The 19,149-nt window shown below is 48.2% G+C and overlaps 1 protein-coding gene across 1 annotated transcript; it reads left to right on the forward strand.

The window, feature by feature from the left end:
- The first annotated feature begins 110 nt into the window (after positions 1-110).
- On the forward strand, positions 111-18,203 carry REM1 (RRAD and GEM like GTPase 1). The gene is made up of 5 exons (XM_054979739.1): positions 111-198; positions 2,795-3,146; positions 6,529-6,611; positions 13,034-13,244; positions 15,401-18,203. The coding sequence occupies exons 2-5, from the start codon at positions 2,810-2,812 to the stop codon at positions 15,676-15,678; spliced, it is 909 nt and encodes a 302-aa protein (XP_054835714.1). The 5' UTR covers positions 111-198; positions 2,795-2,809; the 3' UTR covers positions 15,679-18,203.
- The last annotated feature ends 946 nt before the right edge of the window (positions 18,204-19,149 follow it).

Raw genomic sequence — 19,149 nt, forward strand, 5'->3', positions numbered from 1 at the left:
CCGCCGGCCAGGGTGTGTCCGGCGCCACCTCCCCGGGCGGCCTTAAAAGTCCCTCCCCGGCCCGCCGCGCTCGGCGTGGCGCCATGGAGCTGGCCGGCAGCGGAGGGGCAGCTGGCGGCGCGGGGAGCGGCACCGGGCAGCCCCCCGAGAACGCCCCGCCGGGCAGCAGCGAGTGAGCGGCAGCGGAGGCGCGCCGAGGTAAGGAGGCGCGGGCAGCTCGGGACGGGACGCCCGGCGCGCCCTCGCCTCGCCTCGCCCTGCTGGCCGGCCCCCGGGGGCGAATCGGGGCGAGCGTGCCTCTGAGCACACGCAGAGCGCCCTGCCCTCTCTCCGCAGCCGGCGGCGCGCGGCTTTCCTGCGCCCAGGACCGTTGGAGCCAAGCAGGGGTCCCAAGCGCGTCCCCCCGAGCCCAGAGATGGGGTGGCTGCCAAGGCTTTCCTCGGTCCGGCTTCGGTGCCCCCCCTTGAATGTTGATCTGAGCCGGAGCTCAGGCCCAGTACCGACCGGGAGTGGCCAGCTTCAGAAGAAGAGTGCCTCTGAGCTTGTGCGGAGGGCCTGTCCGTATCCGGACACTGCTGTATCCGGTCACTGCCGGTGTGCGTCACTGGGGGGTGGCATTGCCAAGCAGGTGGGAGTCTAAATGTCTCTCCCCGCGCCACCTTTACTGGGGGGCAGCCGCTACACAAAACAGCGTTCAGTTTCTCGGAGGGGTGCAGTGATGGTGTGAAGCTGTTTGTCTCATTTAGGCTAAAATTATGGGGGGGGGGAATCAGCTCTTCGCACTCAGGAAAATGCTCTTTGTGCATGTTCAAGTGCGCTCTTCTGGTTCTCTTCATAGCCCTGGCGTTAAAAATGGGTTCCAGAGTTCTGGTGCTCCCAGGGTCTCTTTGTGTGTGTGGAGGGGGGAGTGTAATCCGATGCCGCCCGAAGCAGGGACAATGGTGTGCTTCATTGCGAATAACTTTCCTTCTGAATTTTTAACCATGTTTTGGAAGCTGGCAAAACCATGCAGTGGTATTGGGTTACCAGTACCAGGAGGAAACCAGACCCCGGGTTGGAAAAAACCACACAACAGATTGCCCTTGCTTTCTACAAAAGGGGCTTGGATGGGGCGGGCTCAGTTATTGATGCCGCCCCAGGATTTCAGACCCCCACCCACCCCCACACTTTCCTGCCGAACCCCTGCAGCTCAGAGCTGTTTCTTAGCCTTTCTCCCAGTGACACATTTTGCGTCCCATACGCTTTGCTTCCTTGAGTTTTTTTTATAAACATATTCCAGCCACCCCTGAGATGCAGAAACTTCTCTTGTTAGCTCTGAAACCGGCAAATGTATAGACTTTTTTTTTTTAAAGGAGTATTTCTAATCCCCCTTTTCTCTGCCCTGGCCCTGCAGAAGGTGATGTGATCAAAGAGAAAGGTTGAAATTTAGGATACTGGACACTTCAGCCACCCACCCCTTTTCTGGCTTCCATTTATGAGGCTCTTCAAGATAAATGTCCCTCCTGCTCTTTTCTCACATCTGCCGCAGTCCCCTAAGATAGATATATTTGGGGCTGGGTTTGGTGCATGCATTCAGATTCCACACACACAAAAGCAAAATATTTTGACTTTGGGCAAATTAAATAACTCCATAATTTGCTTACTTAGCCAGGTTATGGCCGAGGACCCACGCAGACCCCCTCTCACTGCCCAACCTGATGCCTGTATCATACATTTCATATATATGATACAGAACTCTCATCTCCCACCCCAGTTTCCTTCCCTCCCATTAAGTCCTTAATTCACTTCTAGTTCCTAAGGATTGGAGTCCAGTGGCGCCTTAGAGACCAACAAGATTTTCGGTGTAAGCTTCCAAGAGTCAAAGCTCTCTTCTTCAGATACCAGATATTCAGAAGGGAGCTCTCACTCTCAAAAGCTAAGCTTACTCCCTGAGAATCTTGTTGTTCTCTCAAGTGCCACTGGAAATCCTGCTGTTCTACGGCAGACCAACACGTCCACCCACCTAAAACCATCTAGTTCCTAAGATTTCACTCAGCATATGGTTTCCAGCTTGTCTCCAAAGACATGAGGACTAGAAACTCTCCTTCACAGAGAAAGAATGCTAAATTTGTGTGCGTGCCATGAGTTTTGCATTGCACACGAGTATGCAGGGGAAAAAACTTTAAGCAGAGTTAAGCAAAAAGTTAAGCAGAGAGGTGGCGGGGGGTGGGGGGAATCAAACAAGCCATTGCTACCAATTCTAACTTATAGAGGACTTCTGCTTTGTAGCACGCATTTCTGTCCCAGGCATGTCTTTCCTTGCAGCAGGCCTGTGCCTTTTACAGCCAATCCAAAATTTCAGCCTTATGAATGACAACAGAGATGAGACAGGAAATATAGCGAAAACCGGGAGAAGGTAGGAGGCTGGAGCTCTAGGATTGTTTCGGCCTGGGATGAAGAAGGATGAGCTGTATAGCAGTGCCGTTCGTAGCTTTCAAGACCATCTTTGGGAACACTGTCCAGTCCAGAGTGGGCCAGGGGTGTTACATGTCCTTCTGCCCTTAAGTTCTATGCCGGCATGGCCAGTGGGCTGCAACCTGGTGCTGGAAAATCCTCCCCCCATCTATAAGTTGTTTACTGAACGGGCCCAGGGAGGATCCTCTGGCTGGAATGATTTATGGTTGTTTTCTTTGGGCCGGTGTCCAACTCAGACAAACAGAAGCAGGGTTTCTAAGAACCGTTGCTTCTTCACCACGGCTGGTCAGACACCCAGAGCCTTGGCCGAGAGCTGATCTCAGATCGATTCTCTTTGCAGTTCCTTTGGCAGAAAATGACCCTGAACACCCAGCGAGGAAGCATAGCCCCTTCCCGGAGACGGGCCAGCACCCCACTGCCAGCCCTCTACCGGTCCCGGCCAGGGAGGCTGAGCGTCCGGCCCATCCAGACCGAGCCGTGCCACCCCCCGCTGGGACACTCCTCATCCTGTGAGCCCAGAGCCTGCCTACCTGAGCCACAGGAGAGCTGGTCACCTGGATCCTCCGACTCAGAGGGGTCTTGGGAGTCCCTGTATCGAGTGGTGCTTCTGGGAGATCCTGGGGTGGGCAAGACCAGTTTGGTGAATCTCTTCGCTGGTGTTCAAGATAAGGATCCGCCGGAACAACAGAGAGGTAAGAGTCCGACGGCGCGGAGCAGTTGCATAGCTGTAATTCCTGTGGGCCTCGGGTGATGTGGACTAGCAGCATGCCACGCAGATTTCTGTGGGATGACTCAGTAGCTATAAATACTCGAGGTCTGGCTGATCACCCTGTTCAGTTTTTCCTTGGCTAGAGGCTCTTGTTTCTGTGGGTTGCCTCTTCCCTCTTCTTGCAGGAGGGCATGGCATGGCTTACTCTCTTGAGTCACCTGGAGTTGTTTGTTCTGCAGACAACTGTTAACTAATGCACTCATGAAACATGAGAGCTAAAGATGGGACATTATTATTATTATTATTTATTAGACTTTTTGTCTGCTCTCCCCGCAAGTGGGCTCATTCCTGTTCAGGAGCAATGTACCTATGATGAGTGGTTAAGAGTGGCAGGACTCTAATCTGGAGAGCCAGGTTTGGTTCCCCACTCCTCCGCTTGAAGCCAGCTGGGTGACCTTGGGCCAGTCACAGCTCCCTCAGAGCTCTCTCAGCCCCACCCACCTCACAGGGTGATTGTCATGAGGATAATGATAACACACTTTGTAAACCGCTCTGAGGGATTGTTAAGTTGTCCTGAAGGGCGGTATATGAATCGAATGTTGTTGTTATTATGAGTAAAAAGGGTGTGTCTGCTTTACAGACTTAAACGCAATTAACAGACATCCCAAGGAACTGTGAGAACTGTAGCTCTTGTGAGGGGAGGAATAGAATGAAGTTCTTTGTTGAAAAATTGTCCAAGGGGTAACAATACCAACGCAGCTTGACCGGCTCTACCTTTCTGCGATTGACCGAGCAATGAAACCTCACAGGGAAAAAACACCAAACACTCTGATGGAATTAAGTATCAAAGGAAGAGACACGTGAAGAGACACGCGGTCCATCGTAGAATCATAGAATCATAGGGTTGGAAGGGATCTCCAGGGTCATCTAGTCCAACCCCCTGCACAATGCAGGAAATTCACAGCTACCCAGTGACCCCTGCTCCATGCCCAGAAAATGGCAAAACACCGTCAGGATCCCTGGCCAAACTGGACTAGGGAAAATTGCTTCCTGGCCCCGAAGTGGCGAGCAGCATTACCCTGGGCATGAAAGAAGGGGCCACGAGAACTAAGCCCTGACGCAACCCTTCCTGCCCTCCTTCTCATGATCTGACTCATCCAGGCAGAAGTCCTTCACAACACCTACCACTTGGTCTTTTCACTGGAGATGTCAGGGCTTGAACCTGGCACCTGCATGCTGAGCAAAATGCTCTAATGCCGAGCCGGGGCCCCTCCCAAACAAAATGGGACCAACCAGTTTTATTAGTATAGAATAAAAGGGCCTAAGGTTAGCAATCCTACATCAAAGTCCCATATTGTCCTTCTGACAGACCCTAATTAGTTTGGTTGCTTCCACACACGTTGGATAATCCACTTGCGATACTCTTTAGCGAACATTTGAAACTGCTTTTCCATGTGTGAAACAAAAAATCCACTTCCAAAGGATTGCTAAAGTGCATTGAAAGTGCATTATTTAACGTGTGTGGAAATGGCCTTTGATTTGGACTTCAACGAGAGCCACAAGTACCCAGAATTCCTTGAGGAGCCGTCTGATCGCTGGCTACCCATTTGGTGGAATGTGGCCATATTGGTGCGAGCCAGGGCTGGGCAGATGTAACCTGTCTCTTGAAGATGCAGTACTGCAGCTGGCTGAGCAATTAGGACTTTTCTCTATTCTTCACAAAGATGCAAAGTTTCCAGATGTTTTGAAGCTGTTGGGGGGGGGTCAGAAAACAAACCTATTTCAGGAAAAATGGAAATATATGCAATAGCTTGCTTTCTAAACAAGCCTAAACATACGTTACTACTTTAACAACATAAAATGTATCATTTATAACTTAGCTTGTAAAGTTGGCGTTTCTGGCATATTTATGGAATTTAGAAATAGAAGTTTCTCATTTTCTACAAGCAAAGGTTGGGAATATATCCAGTACTAAAGGCAGTCGCAAACCACTGCACTCTGTGTTGACTTAGCACACGTATCTTAATTGTTGCCTGTAGGGGGAAAAAAGAGTTGAAAATAGAAAAATACAAATTTTGTACTGAACAAAGACTGCATTACGCTGACAGGAACTATCTTTTTCTATCACAATAGAACTAGCGGCATAATGGGATATAGATTTAAACTTTAGCGAGAACATTGGATTCTTCTGTATTATAATACACATTGTAGCAAATTAATTGTGGATAAAATTGATCACTTATGTAAACTATAAACATATCCTAAAAAATATGTTGTGCGTGCCTTGACCGTACACTGGAACTACACAGAAATCAAATGCTGTAGATTGTTTTACCAAAAAAACCCCCTTTCTATTACACATTTTGAGTGAGTGCAACTTTGACTTAAAAAGAACGTCATTCAGTCCAAAAGAGGCAATATTTCTTTTTGTGCTCCCTCAAATTTCCAGTTTCCTGTTGGAAAAACTTGAAAAGTCCTCAGGGAAAAAACACAAGAAAAAAACAATTCCCCAACCACCCGTCCTTCATATTCCTGGTTTGAGATAACTTCTTCTTTAATCACAGTGCTTGTGTGGACAGTATTGTAACAAAACTCTATTAAGTTGTCTCTCTCTTCTGTTAGAGCAAGATTCGGGTCCAGTAGCACCTTAAAGACCAACTAGGGCCGTTTTCACACTGCTTACCGGCCACAGAACATTGTGCCAAGCTCCCAGAACGACAGCGTCTTCCTGGCGCAATTTCGCACGAGAACTGCAGTTCTCGCGCGAAATCACACCAGGAAGATGCTGTTGTTGTGGGAGCTCGGCGCTATGTTCTGTGGCCGGTAAGCAGTGTGAAAACGGCCTAGATTTCCAGGGTATGAGCTTTTGGGAGTCAGAAGGGAGCTCTAGAGGAGTTAGCCGTGTTAGTCTGTAGTAGCAAAATCAAAAAGAGTCCAGTAGCACCTTTAAGACTACCTTAAAGATATCTGACCAGTTTCTTCTTGCCCTCCATGCATCTGACAAAGAGAACTGTGATTCTCAAAAGCTTATGCTACAATAAAGTTGGTTAGTCTTAAAGGTGCTACTGGACTCTTTTTGATTTTGCTAGAAGGGAGCTCTGACTCTCAAAAGTTCATCCCCTGGAAATCTAGATCGTCTCATGGACCAGAATTTGGCTCTTCTACTACAGACCAACACGACTACCCACCTGAAACTATCACCTGTGTTAGTAGCCTATTCCTCTTCCCCATACGCATCCCACAGGTTGTTCACTTGTGGTTTGTGGAAGTGGGGGATTCCTCCACGCGGAGCCCATCCTGTCTGGAGAAGCCTTTGTTCCCCTGCTTGCCTGCTCTTGATGTTGTCCCTCTTTGGCTCTTTGCAGAGGACTCCTACGAGCGCACCCTGTCAGTGGATGGCGAGGAGACCACGCTGATGGTGATCGACACCTGGGAGACCGAGAAGCGGGTAGGCAGACCAGCGTGGGCTCCTATGGAGATCAACACTGCATAAGTAGTGATCAGGCTTCTTAGGTTTAGAGACAAGATGCCAAAGAGGATGGGGGATCTGGTTCCTTTCACAGCAGCCCCCAAAAGGTGAAACTGTGCTTTGTACACAACTGAGAGTCTCTTTACACAAGACACCTCGGCATGTGTTCGTCATGTGTAGGGAGACGCAATGTTAGCCAGGAAGCGTAGTTTAAAAAGGCAGAGCCAGCTGAGATCACTCCTCAGAGCGTTTGTTAATTTCACTTTTACCTCCCCCCAAGGCTCTGTCAATTTCACCTCTCCGGTCTCAAACTGGGTGGGATCACAACCAGAGGGCAGGGAGGAATGGAAAGGGGCTGGAGCTGCCTTCCAGAGCTGACTTGGACCCGGAGAGGTTCTAACGGGCTGAAGTTTCCCCTCTAGCATTTCACAGCCCTTTCCCACAGCTCCAATGTATAGACAAGCCTTTGCCCTGCCGCCGGTTCTGTATTTTTAAACTACCCTTCCTGGCTACCATCGCATCTCCCCACACGTGTTCTTCATGTGTCAGATGTCTCGAGTAGAGAGACTCTGAGAAAAGTCCAGCCTCTGCCTTTAAACTGTCCCAGGGAACTCATTGCCGCAAAAGGCCCTTCCTTCATATTTATTACAAGCATGTCCTGCCCTTTGTCCAAGGAACTGGGGGTGAGGAAGCAGGGACTTACGGAGCTGGTGAAGCTTTCAACAGACCTCCTTACAGCCACAGCACACACATACTTATACACAATAGGGGGGCCACCATATGGACCTACCCTGCACAGTCACAAAGCTAACATTAGATGAAGTGCTTTTAAGACTCTCCAACCATAAATATTGCCCCTTTTTGCCTCCTTTCACAACCAACCCAGTGCAGCAGACTGCGACTAGGGCTACCCGGTGTGCTTTAACGGGGATTTGGCCTTCAGTCTCCTTGGTTCCAAACCCTGCCTTTTACCCTCTGCATCAGACCAGCTGTCAGTTGTGATGACGGCTGTTAGCAGAAGTTGGAAGGTTATCCAATAAAGAGTATTGGATAGCTGGGTGGCCGCCACAGTTGTAAAAAGGCCGTGTCCGTTTTTGGAAACGGTCTGCTTCCACTTAGCGTTATCTGGGGTTGGGCAACTGAGAGGGGCCACCACCGCTGTATCTTGCTTGTGATTCTCCTGGAGGCGTCCAGCTAGCTACCGTTGGTAGCGACAACACTGAACTAGATGGCCGCTTGCTCTGATCTGGCATGACAATTGGCATGCTCTTGTGGGTTGACGCTGCAGCCTGCATTTTGTGAGAGATCGTCCATTGATCGTTGGCAATTTGTCATGCTTGCTCCATCTCGGAAAAGCTGAGCCTGGATAGCAATCAATTAAAAACAAATGCAAAACATTCCATTAGGTCGAGATTTGGAGCAAGCGGGGGGAAGGGGGGGCACATACTGGGAAGTGAGAATCCCACTTTTGCTGTAAATTTACAAGGTGGTCCGAAGCAAGCCTCTCTTGCCAGTGAATGAGATGTGCAGAATAAAACCAAAGACTAACAACATTTACTTCAACATGAGCCTTCATTAATCACAGCTCCTTTCTTCAGATATTTATTTGTGTGTTTGTGTCATTTATAGTCTGCCTTTCTCACTGAGACTCAAGGCGAATTATGTATTATGAGATGAGCACGGTCACTATTAAGGACATTTCCACAAACAATGCCATAGAGGAAATAAATGCAAGTTTACAAAGACATTGCATTAGCAAGAATCCAATACAAAGTTGAAGAAATGTGGAAACAGAGCATAAGCAATCCTCGGACTGACATTAGACAACATAGAACTACCCAGTGAGGTCATAAAGCAACAGGTAACACATAGGAGCACATGCTTAACGCAATAGATAGTATGTAAAGCCATAAATCAAGGTGGAATTCCTAGTTAAAATGCAGATTACCAGCGCTGGGGGGCAGGAGAAGAGGCGTTAAGGCAAGGATTCAAAGGTTCCACTGGTTTTTTTGTTTTATGGACTACAATGGACTAACACAGCTCCCCTGTTGCAGTTAATAATGTTTGGCCTGCCTTACAGGGTTGTAGGGTTGTTTGTAAGGATTATAGAGATGTGATTATAACAACAACAACAACATTCGATTTATATAGTGCCCTTCAGGACAACAATACCCACTCAGAGCAGTTTACGAAGTGTGTTGTTGTTATCCTCACGACAATCACCCTGTGAGGTGGGTGGGGCTGAGAGAGCCCTGAAAGAGCTGTGACTGACCCAAGGTCACCCAGCTGGCTTCAAGTGGCGGAGTGGGGAATCAAACCCGGCTCTCCAGATTAGAGTCCTGTGCTCTTAACCACTACACCAAATTGTGGGAGAGGCTGCATGTTGTGCCTGTGTTGTATGAACATGATACGTATTTATTTAAAACTAGCAACAAAGCCTGTTGAGGCGAAAAATACAATGGGCACTAGAAAGGGCAAGGTGGCTGGGCTGGGCATTGCCGCCTCCTCTGTGCCCTGATCCTGGCTGGGGGAGGGTGGGCCAGACATGGACATCTCCACTGCCAGCTTGGCCCGATGGGGCTGGGAAGGACAGTGTAGGCATGCTGGGCCTTCCCACCGTCTGCGGCTACGCAAAAATAAAAGGTGAGTCGTCACCAATACGGCTCACCTTTTATGGAGTAGGATACTGATGTGTCTACCTTTCTCCTGAGCTTCCAGGAGGTATGATGCATAGACTGAAACAGATGTAATGGCATTTTCAGTAATGGGCTTGCTGATGTAAGCGTTCCAGATTAGCCCCATCATGAATGGATGCTCCATTGTCTCTGAAAATTGTTTTACTGGGTCACACACACTGTGAAATCTGCCTAGAATCTCACTGAGAAGTGAAGACGATAAATAACACAAATAAATATAATTGTTGCAACAACTCATGGTTAGTCTTGGAGGCAACAGGGGAGAAAGTGATCTCTGAGGTATGCCTGATTAAAACGTCTTAAGCAATCACAGGTTAAATCCAGCATCCATGTTAGTGACTGATGTGTGAGACAGAGGGCAGGGTCTTCTCGGTGGTGGCCCCACCGTTTTGAACCTGCAGCCCAGAGAGACTCCCCAGAGTCCAATTTTATAAACGTTAATTTAATTTAATATATCGCATATCTAGCCGCAAGCGAGCTCTGGGTGGGTAACAACATTAATAATATTACAATGACATATAAATATAAAATCAAGAATACAGTAAAAGATATAAAATTAAAACCAAATCCAAGCGGCAGTGTGTGATGTTAACACACCTCATCAGAAATGTTCAGAAAGAGTTTATATCCCACATCGACTGTTCAAGGCAGTGTAAATGGGGGTTTCTAGGCAGTCTCCCACCCAAGTATTGACCAAACCCTGAAACTGCTTAACTTCAGCCAGGTTGCGATGTCTTTATGGGCTGCTGGTGAATTCCCGAGCCCAGCATCCAAGGCCATGGTATTGGAAGGTTTTTAATCTGTGATGCTCACATCAGTTATTGCTGGAGATTCTAGTTTGTGTGTGTGTGTGTGTGTTCGTTTGTTGTCTATGATTTGTACTCCTCATTCAAGCCAAGCAGGACATGACTTCTAAAGGGGCGCTTGTAGGTCAAGCCAGACAAAACCTAAACCACCTTAACTAGAAGCCCTTTCTGTTAATGCCAGATCTCTGGAAGCTTCATGCAGTTAACCTGTGAGAAGGGAAGTGCCCTTTGCACCTGCTCAGAGACAACCTTGAATGAGTCTATTGGGAATTTTACAGGGATCTTCACCTGGAATTCAAAACCCTCTTGGGAGCTCGTCCTTGGCTTCAGCTAATCCCCCTGACTCCAGCTTCCCTTGGGACAGTGTGGGTTTGGTTTTGAACCAGAGCATGCAGGGTTTTTTTTAACCCTTCCCGATCTTTTCCCGGGTCTCAGCAGTGTGGAATGGCTTTCATACACTGAACTGGCAGACGGAGCTGTTTGGAGGAGAGTTCCCTAGGGGGTAATTTGTCACTGACAGATCGACGGGGAGACTGTGTCAAATGCAGCCCAAAGGCAAACGCTTTTTATCTGCAGATGTCAATTCCACCATGTGTAAAGGCAATGGAACGTCCCAGCCTGGTGGGCCGCGGTGGATCAGAGACCATCCAAAGCTGGACACGAATGCCCCCCCTCTCTGTCCTCACCTGATCACCTCCCCTGCCACCTTAATATTGTGGAGAGGCAGTGGCTTGGTCAATAAGCATTTGCCTTGCATGCAGAAGACTGGATTTATTCAGATTCTGTATATTTTGTGCAGAATTAGCAAGCGTTTGCACTTTTTGGAATGAAGAGCCAGTTTGGCGTAGTGGTTAAGAGCAGAGGACTCTAATCTGGAGAACCGGGTTTGATTCCCCACTCCTTCACTTGAAGCCAGCTGGGTGACCTTGGTTCAGTCACAGCTCTCTCAGGGCTCTCTCAGGCCCACCCACCTCACAGGGTGTTTTTGTTGTGGGGATAATAATGACATACTTTGTAAACTGAGTGAGAGTTAAGTTGTCCTGATGGGCAGTATATAAATTGAATGTTGTTGTTGTTGTTAACAACAGCAACAACGACTGCGCTTATATACCGCTCTTCTAGACAGATTATCGCCTCACCCAGAGCGGTGAACACGTTAGTGTTATTATTATCCCTACAATACAGCTGGGGAGCTGGGGCTGAGAGGTGCTTACCCAAGGCCATCTACTGAGCTCAGGGCAGCAGTGGTATTCAAACCAGTAGAGTGCTGATTCGTAGCCGAACCACTTAACCACTGCCCTACAGTGGTTGTTGTTGTTAAGATTCTCAGGTTGTACATTAGAGCTGTACACAAGTGGCTGGTTTTTGACTGTTTAGAATTACTTCAGCCTGTCTTTAGTACAAGTGACATCATTAATGTTGATTGTTAATAGCAGTTTATATTTTTGAAATGAATGTCTTGTTCTTTACTTAGGCTGTCTTAAGGTGGATTGGAATCTTTGACATTATCATCGGCTTTTGCTTAGTTCGTTTTCATGGCTTTTTTGCTTTCTTGATGTTACTTCTGTGATACTCTCTTATATCCTTGCTGTATGCAGAAGGTTCCAGGTTAAAACCCCCATATCTCCGTTAAAAGATTTTGGAAGGCAAGAAAGATCCTTTTCCACCTGAGATTCTAGACAGCGGCTGCCAGTCAGCCATCAACCAAGTTGCGAAGAGGTTCCCTGGCACTGCCTCAGAATAGCTTTGGTAGTCTCGGCGTATGCTGTATTCCTTCTAGTCCCAGGAATGCATTGCTATCCTTGTTTAAGCAATGTGCTAGGGGCTGTGTAAAACAGTGGCTGGTTTCCATTGGGCATTATCATCTACTCTAGATGAACAAGAAAGAGTGGGTGAATTGAGATCACGAATTAGCAATCGAGTGATCAGGGTGAATAGAGACAAACCTTTTTAAAAGGATTCCTCATTCAGCTGTCCTGAACCTCGGGTTGTGATTCCCGTTGGCTGTCTGCCTTTTATTTTGTAAAGTCCCCCTTGGTGATGTGTCTAATGTAACCATTTTGGGACTTTGTTTTTAATGAACACGCAGATTTTAAAGAGCTGGAAAACTGCTCCCAGGAAGATAGATCAAGATGGGTATCTGTGTCTGTCTGTCTAGCAGTAGGAAAGAGCAAGAGTCCGGTAGCACCTATAAGACTAACAAAATTCGTGGTCGAGCTTTTGTGAGTCACACAGCTCACTTCTTCAGATACGAAGTGCAGATTTGAACTCAGGTCTAGTCTAGTAGCACTCCATCCTGGCTAAGGCCCCAAGAATATTTACTGAAGAAGAATACTTCTCTGAAGAAGTGAGCTGTGACTCACAAAAGCTCATACCCCAAGCACAAATTTTGTTAGTCTTATACAGGGCTCTTTTTCTGGGAAAAGAGGTGGTGGAACTCAGTGGTGGAACTCAAGACTGCACAATGACGTCACTTTGGGTCAGCTGGAACAAGGGGGGAGTTTTTTAAAGTTTAAATTGCCCTCGGCGAAAATAGTCACATGACCAGTGGCCCTGCCCCCTGATCTCCAGACAGAGGGGAGTTTAGATTGCCCTCCGTGTCGCTCGGTGGCACAGAGGGCAATCTCAACTCCCCTCTGTCTGGAGATCAGGGGGCGGGGCCATCGGCCATGTGACCATTTTTAAGAGGTGCCGGAACTCCGTTCCACCGCGTTCCCGCTGAAAAAATGCCCTGGTCTTATAGCTGCTTCTGGGATCTTGCTCTTTTCTACCACTCCCAGGAAAAGAGGGTTCGTGATGTCACAGCCACCCAGCAGAGCGCACAGCCCAAATGCACAAAACCAGTTCCCCCCTTGTCCCTGGGAGAAAATGAATGGGTTGCTTTTCCTCCTCCTCACAGCCGCCGGAGGAAGACAACTGGTTCCACAATTACTGCATGCAGGTGGGCAACGCCTACGTCATCGTGTACTCCATCACCGACAGGGGGAGTTTCGAGAGCGCTTCAGAACTCCGGATCCAACTGCGACGAACCCGGCAGGCAGAGAACATCCCCATCATACTGGTGGGGAACAAGACGGACCTGGTGCGCTGCCGAGAGGTGTCTGTAGAAGGTGGGTGCATAGGGCGACAGGAGTGGGGCATGAGTGGCCACCCCTCACAGCAGTGCCCCCAGGCGAGGTTTTCTGCAAAGGGAAGCTGATGCTGTGACCTGGACTGTTGCAAATTTTTGTGCTATCCCATCTGAATTGCCATTTGAAGGAGATAGGGGATGGAAGTGCCCGTGATAAGTGGGTTCCTTTGTATGTTTGAAAGCATTGTCTTCATAAGACTTTTGAATGATGTTATTGTCTTCATGTCCTGAACTCCTGGAGAAGAACTGGAATGAGGGCATGTTAGAGCAGCAGCAGATTCTTCCGCTGTCGCTGCGGCTGGAGCTTCACCGACACGGCGCCTTTCTCCAGAGCAGCTCCCTGGGATCAAGACACCCAGGGAGAAAGTAGCAGCTGCCCGCCCCCAAAGATGGTTGAGAGCCCTCTTGTCCAGCAGGCTTGTGACTGGAGGAACAATTTGCAAAAGCTGCTGCTGCCGGTTTTCTCTCTCTTCAGGCAGCGATTCTAACAGAGGGGAAGGACACTCGGACGTCAGTTCCCAGGAGAACTTGCGAAAACAAGTGTTCTCCATGTGAAAAAAGTCACTTGTAGCTTGGCTCTTAGCTAAACCCCTACAGTCACCATCCTCCCCCCCCCCAATACACCTGACAGATTTTTCAGGCTTTTTAAAAATGGGAATTTCTAGATCATTGTAGCATTATTTATTTATTTATTTTCAATTTTTATTCCGCCCTCCCCACATTTCCAGCAGGCTCAGGGCGGATCCTTAAACATAAAAGGGGAGTCATGTTCCAGACAACTCACCCTTTTATGTAGTGCAGGTGCAGTATGTATGCCTGTGGGAAGGATGGCCCGCCTCCCTTCACTTCTCCTGTGCAGGGATAAGAAGTGAGTTGTCAGGGGCATGGTTTGTCTTTTATGTTTAAGGATAATGAGTGATAGTTCCAAGCTTTCTTTTTTTTAAAAAAAATCACTGGCCATTTTCATTGCAGAGTTATAAGGGAAATGTGCAGCCTGCACTCTCCCCTCTGTCAGAAAAAAGGCTAAATATTTATTTTTTTAAAAAAAATGAAAGCGGGGAACTAGTAGATTGTGCCAGTAGATCATTATAGCATCATCATGCTATAGCAATCTATCAATACCTGTTTTTTTTCTTTTTAGGCCTCTGGTGGAGGTACGTGCAGCAGTTAGACTTACACAGAAAATAGTCTCCATGTCGAATAGCATTCAGTTCAAATTCCCATTCTACCATGAAACTTGCTAGTCATACTTACTTAGCATAGCCGACCGAATTGGGTTGTTCTGGGGATACAAAGAAGGAGGAGATCCGTATATGATGCACAGCCTTGAGGGTTTTCCCCCTTTACTCCAAAGATATAGCATGGTAATTAATACAGTCAAATGCAAACTGTAAGGATGGATTCAGGAAATGGGTTTATTAAGATATAAATAATAGAACAAATTTCAACGGAACGTATGCTAGGCCAAGAAAAATAATATAAGGAAAAAATGCAACACTTAACTACTATCCCTGTTTGGATACAGTAACTTCTATTTTCTTTACATTCATACCCACCAAATCCACTCTGCTTGCCTTCTTTGGTAACCAAGCGTTTCCAGGACTGATTTTCTGCACCCTGTCTTTTCTCTGTTTCCTCTTCTACTCTTTCCCTTTACCCAGCTCCTTTATCTGCCTCTTGGCAGCCTTAAAAGTTCTGCAAACTTCCACCAATGCAGCGCACAGCTTCCTAGGCCAGCCAAATGGTCATTGATCCTCTGTCAGTTCAATCTCCTCCTCCTAAACTAATTGATTGATTTTTTTTCTCAAAAGTCACACAGAAACATGGAGTTGGAAGGTATCCCCAAGGGTCATCTAGTCCACCCCCTTCATAATGCAGGAAATTCACAGCTACTTTGCTCACTCCCCCAGTGACCCCTGCTCTATGCATGTTCCTTTTTAAAGTTTGTTTTTTCAAAAAATGACAAAGTCGTCTTTTTGTCCTACTGGATACGCCATTCTGGGAGGCACAGATGGGATAAAAATATCCCGGGCAGATAGAATTTGGCTTTGCGGTGTAGTCACATCAGTGTGGACTTTCCTTTCCCAACTTGTTGCACGGAGCAGCTCTGACTGGGGGGGCTTTCTTTCTCGGCAGAGGGCCGGGCTTGCGCTGTGGTCTTCGACTGCAAGTTCATCGAGACATCAGCCGCCCTCCAGCACAACGTGACTGAGCTCTTTGAAGGGGTCGTGCGGCAGATCCGCTTGCGGCGGGACAGCAAGGAAGCCAACGAGAGGCGCATGTCGCTCTACAAGCGCAAGGAGAGCCTCACCAAGAAGGTGCGCCGCTTCCTCGACCGGCTGGTGGCCCGCAACAACAAGAAGGTGGCCTTGAAGGTCCGCTCCAAGTCCTGCCACGACCTCTCTGTGCTCTGAACGAACCAAACATGCTCTTCCTCCTTCCCTCCGTCCTGTGCTTCCAAAGGGTCCTGTTATCCTTCTCACGTGTACATAGGACTTTGCGCATTTCCTTCTTGACTAGTCTCTCTCAGGACTGGACCTTTTGGTAGGGTGGACAAAAACTCGTGGGCACTGAGAAGATGTTCAGCTGAGCTGCCCCCAAGCTAGAAGAAGAAGGGGCTCCTTTTCGCAGTCATTCAGCATGCCAATGTCTGTGCCGCAGTTGGGAAGCTGGCACATTGAACAGTGGGAGGGGACTTTTGCGCATGTTCCTGGCTTTGGGGTGGGGGCCCAGAGAAAAGGAGCAAGGAAGGGGGCACAATTCAACCCGACTGTCTTTGCTCCAAAGGTCTGTGAGACTCTGCAGCCAAGGGGTTCCAGCATTATCTCCAAGGTGCGGCTCATGCCGGGTGGAAATCCCAGTCAGGCAGACACCTCAGCTGTTTGGAGCACGGCTTTTCTTTTGCTCGGCAGCTGTTGTAATATAGTTAGGTAGGAATTCTCCAACGGAAAATGGATTTCCAGCTTGCATCTACATTTTTTTAAACAGTATCCAGTGTAGAAGAGGTGAGGGGGGTCATTCCTTTTTCTAGGCAAATCTGTAAATATTGAAACCGAGGCCAAGGGGGGAAATGGCATACACTCATGGGAGGGGGGGATCTTGGAGAGATGAACACGGGCCATCCGTAAGGGTCCCTTTGGCCGTCCTCTGGCCTCCCAGTACTGAAGAACTTCTAGATGGCAGTAAAACAAGACAACAGGGAGAAGACCTGGGAGGAAGGATGAGGGAGTAGGCTTGTAGAGTGACCCGCCTCTGATTTCCTAGCAGGGCTTTCCGGCCTTTATCAACTGTGTGGTGGCCTGAAATCCAACAGGCAAAGTTCCACTAGCACCAGAGAGGTGGAAAGCGACATCTGTTGGATATCCACCTGCCAGTCTGCGGCTAAAGGTTTAGCAGCCCTGCCAGGGAAGAAACAGATGGGGCAGAGCAGGAGTGCTGGATTACTGGTGTTTGTCGAGGGTCTGTTACCCAGGCCCTGCTGAAGGAAAATCAATGTGAATTTTTGCACTTTGATTTCCGCCTGTGCAAAATGTTTTGCTACCTGAAGTTTCACTCTCATCATCTTTGTATAAGCACTGTGAGCAGATCCCCTAGATGAAAAGCAATAAACCACCACCAAGAAACACCATTTTTGGTGTTTGCTTGCCATTCATTCAGCTTTTGACTTTGGTTAGAAATGGGCAAAAGAGCCCCAAGGCGCAGAGTGGTAAGCGGCAGTACAGCAGTCCAAGCTCTGCTCACGACCTGAGTTCGATCCTGGCGGAAGCCGGGTTCACATAACCAACTCAAGGCTGACTCAGCCTTCCACCCTTCCGAGGTTGGTAAAATGAGTACCCAGTTTCCTGGGGGTAAAGTGTAGATGACTGGGGAGGCAATGGCAAACCACCCCATAAAAAGTCTGCCAAGAAAACGTTGTGATGCGACGTCCCCCCATGGGTCAGTAATGATTTGGTTCTTTTACCTTTACCTTAGAAATGGGCAGGCTCCAAAGTCCTTGATAGTGGGCAGAGTTGGCAGTGAGTCCGCTGGGGTAATTGCAGGAATCTCTGCCTGGTTCTGAGTCCCTAAAACGTGGAGGGAGGGGGGCCCTCAGGCATGCCTGCATCTTGTGGGTCACATAGGTAGGTAGGTTTATTGCAGTTAGCCATTCAGGGCCGGCGTGCCCATTGAGGCCAGGTAGGCGGTGGTCTCAGGCGCGGGGTGCTGGAGGGATTGCCGGAGGAGGCGCGGGGGGCGGGAGCACGTGCCACACAGCTGCAGCCTCCTATTCCTCTGGCCCCACGCCGCTGCCAGCACACACCCCCAGCTGGGCGCAGCTGCTGCGGGCAGGCGTCTGCGGCAGCGCAGGCAACCGAGCGGGGAGCTCGGAGGCCACCTGCGCACCGTCACAGCCGCCCGTTGCAGCGATCGGGCTGGCAGTGGCTCACGCGCTCCCATGATGACATCACACGTGACGTCATCACGCAGCTGGTGCATGTGTGCGCGCGTGGGGGGGGGTGCCTGGCCAGCCGGCCACAAACATCAAAAACCCTGGCACCGCCCCTGTAGCCATTAGCCATAGCAAAATTACAATTTAAAACATACAATTATCATCGTCTATAAACTCGTAAACTACAGAACAACAATACATCTATAACAGATAGAATCCAGGTACTGTTTAATAGAAAATTTATCTATCCAAAAGCCCCGAGAGCTACCACCTTTGCTCGTATCTTTCTTGCCGCAACAGGGAATAAAGAGACTTTGTAAGACACCTTTGCATTTAAATCAGATTACAATATAGAAAATGTTTCCACCTCTGAATATTGCCTTAAAATGGCTGTGATCCAGAAATTTATCTTTTGGGGTACAATACAATGGACAAGAGAGGATATAGTGGGGCAAATCTTCAATTTCTTTAGAGCCACATATGCATACACACTAGGTCAACGAAACTGGATTAAAATGAACCTTCAGTACTGCCGTAGGCATTGTTTGAAAGCACAGCGAGGTAAAGATCACATAGGGCGAAGCTGTTGCCTTGACACGTGGTGTATAAACTTCCCAAAAGCACATACCCCATCACAATGGGAAACGATTTAGGGCTACAACCTTTGGTCTGATTATGACATAAATGTAGGATCTAGCAGGGCTCTTCCTTTATTCTGATAGTAAACAGGTTTCTGGATGATACCATGTCAAACTGCCAGTGGGAATCACACAACTGAAAACTATGCCCTACAGAACAATTCTCCCCCCCCACTTAGTCAGCTAGCACACTGGAGCAAAGTCAAAGGTGGAATCCATTCCTTGTTGCTGCATGTTTCATAGGCCAGGCATCGTTGGAGGTCTGCAACATTTCATTGATCAGAGGCCTTCCAAGCAATTTTTAAAAAATAATTATTTGAATGCCCGTCTAGAATAGATCTTTTTTTCTACCCTTTTTAAAATGGGTGCCTGCTGTTTCTCTCTCCCTCTGCTTGGGCAGTAGGATGGAGAGAAGTTAGAGGTTTGCCACCTCCTGGATAGGACATCACACAGGTGCAGACTGTAAGGTAGTAGTTCTGCAGATTTTCTGGGGAGTAAGCCGCCCTGAAATCACTGGGGTTTACTCCCAAGCAGCCTCATCCAAGAAGTATGGTTCCTGTCTTCAGAACTGTTTATCATCTGCACTTTTATGCTGCCTTTGCAAGCACTGCCCAACTCCGGTATACCCACAGAATTAAGCGACTAAAATGTATTTAGTAATATGACAGCCTTCTTATTCCAGAGGAGTTAGCTGTGTTAGTCTGTGGTTGCAAAAGAGTAAAGAGACCAGTAGCACCTTTAAAACTAACCAACTTTATTGTAGCATAAGCTTTCGAGAACCACAGCTCTCTTCGTCGGATGCATCGTCCGCTTTCGAG

The sequence above is a fragment of the Eublepharis macularius genome, chromosome 5 (assembly GCF_028583425.1).
Source record: "Eublepharis macularius isolate TG4126 chromosome 5, MPM_Emac_v1.0, whole genome shotgun sequence".
Taxonomy (NCBI): Eukaryota; Metazoa; Chordata; class Lepidosauria; order Squamata; family Eublepharidae; genus Eublepharis; species Eublepharis macularius.

Excerpts from the sequence above, each read along its gene's own strand:
- REM1 (XM_054979739.1), top strand. The coding sequence starts at position 2,810 with ATGACCCTGAACACCCAGCGAGGAAGCATAGCCCCTTCCCGGAGACGG. Across the intron at positions 3,147-6,528 it reads TCCGCCGGAACAACAGAGAG|AGGACTCCTACGAGCGCACC; the intron begins GTAAGAGTCCGA and ends GGCTCTTTGCAG. Across the intron at positions 6,612-13,033 it reads CCTGGGAGACCGAGAAGCGG|CCGCCGGAGGAAGACAACTG; the intron begins GTAGGCAGACCA and ends TCCTCCTCACAG.